This window comes from Coptis chinensis, chromosome 8, assembly GCF_015680905.1.
Source record: "Coptis chinensis isolate HL-2020 chromosome 8, ASM1568090v1, whole genome shotgun sequence".
Classification (NCBI taxonomy): domain Eukaryota; kingdom Viridiplantae; phylum Streptophyta; class Magnoliopsida; order Ranunculales; family Ranunculaceae; genus Coptis; species Coptis chinensis.
The window spans coordinates 26,748,208-26,754,207 of record NC_141463.1 but is presented as its reverse complement, the minus strand read 5'-3'; the positions used below and the strand labels follow the sequence as shown (position 1 = coordinate 26,754,207).

The following is a 6,000-nucleotide window of genomic DNA, read 5'->3' as shown; positions in this document are numbered from 1 at the left end:
AACCAAGAAACATTTGAAAAAGAGATAAAAGTATAATGCAAGTATGATAAAAGTAGTGCATCAAAAACAGAAGTCACGGTAATGATACATACAATACACCTTATATTTTGTCTCCTTATTTAATATGGTTTTCCTCTCCATTTAATGCCCAATCAAATACAAAAGTTAAACAGTGTGTTAAGAGTAACTCACTTGCTAGAAACTCCGCGGATACTTTGACTATCATTGTAGCAATAAGCCAAGAAGGACATAAGCATCACTACTATTTTCCAGGAAAACATTATATAACAATGTAAATAGCGTGAACTTTATGGACCAAACATGATTGGCTTCTTGCAAGCCGCATCAAAAAGCACATCACCTCTGACGGGTTTTGGAGAAAGTAAGAGGTTTTTGTTTCCTTTGGAATTGAAGACACTATATTTCATAGGATAACCTTGCTCTTTTGTCACCAAAACCTGTAATGGTTCAAGTATATGCAAATGATTAAACTTGCATTCAAAAGGAGGGTTCTCCTGAAATGATTAGTTACTAAATGTTCAAATTCATTGATGCAGAGCAAACCATAAACTTTTATAACAAATTGCGCAATGCAACTTTAGACCCAATATGCAACAAAAAGAATAATACTTAAGTTGGCCACTTATCCAAGTCTTTCAGGATCATCCGGTATACAATACGGTAACAATCATATTAAATATGACAGATACCACATCATACACCCCCACACAACACACACTCACACACCATATAACATTCAAACACACTTCACTAAGCTTAATATTAGGGAATTGACATGTAATTAATGAATTGTTTCAAGCATAAATTATACACATGTCTTCCATCTTGCGCATTACTTTTAATTGAATTGTTAAGCATTACTCAAAGATTCTAGACATTATTCATTAACTAATATATTCATACCTTGAAAGCATCTTCATCAGTTCTATCGTCTAGGAAATTTCCAAATCCTAGAGTATTAAGTATATAATCTAGAGCATGACCCTTGTCCCATTTTATAGATGGGTGTATCTCCAAAACCTATTCAGAATAAATGCAAAGGAACAGTTGTGTAAGCAAGGCTTGCGTAATTACAACACTATAATAACTTGTACAGACTTGTAAGTTTTAAGACCTAACCAAAATCATCATTTGAAGTATTAATTTAATTATACCTTTCTACCCCTTGTCAAATGGAACCTACGATATTCTTTAAGAATAGACTCGACTTGCTCTTCAAGTGTGCAAAAGTCCTGCAATTAGATAAAATATTGAATTAAGATAATAAGATTATAATGAAATGGTGACTTACAGTTAATGCCTCATTAATTCATAATGATGGGAGCATTTACGACAGCCTTCATCTCCGAACCTTGTAAATTAGTGTGAATTGTTCCCATTGTTAGGTAAACTTCAAATCAGCCAAAGTTTTGAATTTTTGTTTGGGTTAACGAATATTACTCCCCCACTAGATGATGGGAGCATTTACGACAGCCATAAAAATTAAACAACCTTCATCTCCGAACCTTGTAAATCAGTGTGAATTGTTCCCATTGTTAGGTAAACTTCAAATTAGCCAAAGTTTTGAATTTTTGTTTGGGTTAACGAATATGACTTCCCCACTAGATGAGCCAATTAGGATCCCCCCTAGATGGGAAATTAGGGTCTCCCCCCAAAATACACAAAAAAAAAAAACATAATCAACTCAAGTTGATTTTTTTTTATGTGTACTTAGAGGGTAGACCCTAATTTCCCCATCTAGTTAGGGGGAAATCCTAATTGGCTCATCTAGTGGGGGTAATACTAGTTAACCTTTTTTTTTTTTTAGGTTTGACTTTAAGAAGAAAAGAGAAGGCTATGGAGAGTTTCCCGAGAAGAATCAAGCGAGAGATGAATTTGTAGGTGATGGTGCGATTTGGTTTTCCATTTTCTCTTTAGTGATCCTTCTTCGTTCTTCTTAGAGAGATTAGAGAGATATTTTTACAGAGTTTGGGGTGTTTGACGAAGGTTTGGAGTTGTTTTGCCTTTTTATAAGCTAATATTCTCCCCCACGCTTCTCTATAAGCTCACCGCCTAAAAATTAGAATGGCCAAGATGCCCCTCAATCAAACACCTCGCCAGCCACTTTCTTTTTACTTATTCTCTTCTTATTTCTCTCTCTATTTTTCGTAAATCATGAATTTTTTTGTTAATTTTGAAACCCACTTGGCTGATATTTAGACAAACTGGTTGTAGATTAGCTCCAAAAACTCCTCCAATCAACTATCATTGAAAAAGAATTGCTCGTCCATCACCATGGATTGCTGCTCCAAGGAAGCCAGATTTACTCCATTTCTGCCTCTACTAGTTCTTCTCCCACTATCAAACACCAATTACCCAGTTATAGTTTTTGAGAATTGGGTCTTATTTCTTAAGCAATTAAAACATTTTTTGGTTAAATCATGACTTGTTCGGCATCGACATTTATCACAAATGACTAATAGAAAATTTAAGCACATTTTCCATCTGTTTAGCTTTCTTAGATTGTGAATAGCAACATCTCCTTTATACTTCATAATCCACAAATGCTTACTCAGTTTGATTAATGTGTAATTTACCCAAGTGCAATTTAAAAGGATATATGAACTTCATTTAAGAAGGTTGTACTGTACACTAGAACTAGAACTGGGTAATTGGTGTTTGATACTAGTTCTTCAATCAACATTTAAAAAGGTTGTACCTAGTCCTGAAGGAGGTAATGGTTTCTGTTTTAGACAGAGGGTATATTCGGTACTTCAATGTTTAAGGCGGGGAGGTTATCATGTTGAGGGGTGAGAATATTAACACCTTTATTTAATTAGCCAAAAGAGCTGCATAAATTAGAAGTGGTGAATAAGCGAAACTCATGGAATTAGTTATCAACTCAAATTTTGAGAATCAGCATTGAAATATTAAAGCCAAAAATGATATAACCTTATGTAAAGACACCTATTCATCCAAACTTTAAACGAATTAATAGTGATATTTCGCTCCAAAATGAGGTAAGAGGTCAAGCAACTTGACCAAAACATCATATTTAGAGTATCCCAATCGCAAAACCAACATAATTATAGTACCTCAAATTATAAGTACAAAAATGCAGTGCAACATCATACTCTTCATAGACACAATTTATAATAGAAACTAATGGAGAAGGAGCTGAAAGTATACTCCATAAGAAAAAAGGGTGTGAATCAAATAAGCAACATACCTTAGATAAATTGCACATTGGAGCCAATTGCATGTTCTTTGACCATTGTGAAGAAGAATGTCTGCAAAATGCAAGAGTTTTGAGGTATTAATTTATTGAAGAAAACAACATTCATGTTAGTGGTCTTGAGAAATTGTCAAAGGAGAAAAGAAATCACATAACTATCTGACCTTATTAGTCAAGTACTTCATGTGAATGACATAAATTGTTGACAAAAAAATCAATTGCATGTACAGGTGATATCCCATGAAAATTACTACTTGTAATGATATTCAGACATGCACTCCAATGGAAGGCCTAATCAAAACAATGGCTAGTAGTTATAATCTAACTGCTGGTAGTATGGTGGAGTGCGTAGATGGATATGCCTGATGGGTTTGATGTCCATGACGTAGGAACCTTTATGGTCGCATCGAATGACTACAAACTGCGAAACACCATGCACAGCGGAATAAAGGTGTTCACGGTTTGGTTTAGAAATTCATACCTTTAGATCAGCTGTGATAACTCTGAGAATCCAAGCTCTACGAATCAGCAACCTCTTGATCTTCTGTTGTATTCCTATCCTTAGAATGGATGTTGTGTGGGCAACGATCTACCACCCTCTTCTTTCTCTCTTGGCCTCTCTTACTCACAAAATTTGGAACCGATTTTGGATCTACTTTTCTTGAGCAAAACCTTTGAGAAAAACGGCTAGAGAAAGAGGTTTCTATTATAGGCTACAACAGGGACCATGAGGAGAAATTAGGGTTGGTCCTCCTGATGGGCTTGGGCTTCTCATGTTTGCCCAGAACACACGGCCCAAGTCCGTAAACAAATGGCTTATTCCACTAAAGGCCATTGTTGCACTTCCGCCCTAATCCCAAATTACGTGTTACGTTTATGGGCTCCATATTATATGCTTGTTGATCTCCCCGTGTTTAAGATATCGAATGCCTGTTGATTAAGTCAAGTTATTGACAACTACATTAATCAACTTCTTATGTCCTTGAATAGTACCACTCAACCTCATTGTCATGTCGGATTAAATCCACCTGCAGGGTTTACATGACAATCCTTATGAGCTCCTCAAGGGAACATCATCAACCTGACTTCCTGCGGGTCACAAATTCCTTCTATAATCAACAGCACACCTTACATACAATGTCATTACCCAATCTATCGAGTTTGTTGATTCACAAATGAATCTCACTCATTGATGATTTAAAGAAATGTACAATGCACGTAAGTGCCCGTTATTATATCCGGATTAAGAGGACAAACATCCATAATAACAGAGGTGTTTGTTCTCTTATATAGTCAGTATAAAGAGAAACAACCTCACTTGGTCCTGTTCAATACACACAAAGTGTACTAGTGTAATTCTGTAGTCAAGATAGACTAATACCAGATTATACTACAACCGTACCAATGGTTTGTCCAAATCCATCTAGGTTGTGAACATTTACTTATACTTTATAAGATATTGATGATATGATCTTCTGTGTGTCACCACACACCATATCATCTACAACATAAAGTATTAGACGCATGCATATAACTAATAACATATATAATATGCATAACATTTGCCCATATGATTCTCATTCAAAATATAAAGAATTAGAGTTATTACAAAAGTAATGTTTTTAATATATAACCCTATCACATGATACATATGATATAGGCATGGGTTACTAGCAAGCGAGTATCTGAGGAGCATAAACTATAATTCTTAGGATGAAAGATTACAATGAACACTACGTATAATTCTCATAACCATAATTCTCATAACTATAATCTCGTGGAGCGAAAGTATTTTCAGCCTTTGATGTCATGTTTTGGCTCCATCTTTGCATATTATATCCATTGCATAAGTTTCACATACCATTCAATTGGCATTATACATCAATGAAGCATCTCAATTCAGACTTATGTAGATTTTCAATGAATGACCTAACATTTAAATATACCATTGGTTTGTATTAGAATGCAAACCTTTAAATTTGCTAAAGGGCAGTAATAATAGGATGGATGGTGAAACATCATTCAAAGTCTTTAACCACTTTTTTGGAAATATCGCTAAAAGAGGACAAACCCATTTTCCATACTCGTTGAAATAAAAGTGAATGTAGAAAACATATAATAAATCATGGTGACATAGCAATTATATTGATGTTAAATAAAAATTAAAAAACAAATAAAGAAAGCATTTACCTTAAGTAGCAGAAAACGACAGATGTTTATAGCGGCACCTCTTCTATTTGTTTATATCCACATCTTTTTGTCTATGATTTTAGTTCTACTTATCCTAAAGAGATCTAAGAGTGTGTGTAAGTCAAAATAGTTTAAATGAATTGTAAAATGGATTCTCAAAAAAAAACTCCCACATTGGGATCTATGGAAAATAAATGAAATTTTATAACAAAGAGGAAATATTTTAGCTGGTTTTAGGTCACACGTCAATTGTAGGCCGTCTAGATGGGAACGAATGTACGGTTGTTTTAATTGAGTTTTCTAGTGACATAGATCGAAAATTTATAGGCATAGCTTTAAAGAGATGAGGGCCGGCTTTTAGGGCATGGTTGTATCTATCTTTTAAACTCGTTATAAAAAATAAATAAATAAAAAAACAAAAAAACACACCAACAACAAAACTCGTTATCAATAAAATTTCCACTTTATTTAACAAACAAAAAATAATTTAAAATTAAAAAATGAATACGCGTTCAAAATCTTTTATAGCACTAAAAAGATAATAGACGAACATTAATTGAAGTCTTTTGTTGCAC

At 34.2% G+C, this 6,000-nt stretch overlaps 1 protein-coding gene across 1 annotated transcript; it reads right to left on the bottom strand.

Annotated features, from left to right (window-relative positions):
* Positions 1–308: 308 nt before the first annotated feature.
* On the bottom strand, positions 309–1,400 carry LOC147480816 (putative trehalose-phosphate phosphatase D). The gene is made up of 4 exons (XM_086578751.1): positions 1,353–1,400; positions 1,176–1,253; positions 925–1,041; positions 309–458 (listed from the first exon to the last, which is right to left on the bottom strand). The coding sequence occupies exons 1-4, from the start codon at positions 1,398–1,400 to the stop codon at positions 309–311; spliced, it is 393 nt and encodes a 130-aa protein (XP_086434877.1).
* Between the last annotated feature and the right edge of the window lie 4,600 nt (positions 1,401–6,000).

What these genes read in the sequence shown, in the direction of transcription:
- LOC147480816 (XM_086578751.1), bottom strand. Translation starts at nt 1,400, where the DNA reads ATGGGAACAATTCACACTAATTTACAAGGTTCGGAGATGAAGGCTGTC. An exon ending in ATTTGACAAGGGGTAGAAAG is followed by an intron (nt 1,042 to 1,175) that starts GTATAATTAAAT and finishes TATTCTGAATAG; the next exon opens with GTTTTGGAGATACACCCATC. An exon ending in CTGATGAAGATGCTTTCAAG is followed by an intron (nt 459 to 924) that starts GTATGAATATAT and finishes GAACCATTACAG; the next exon opens with GTTTTGGTGACAAAAGAGCA.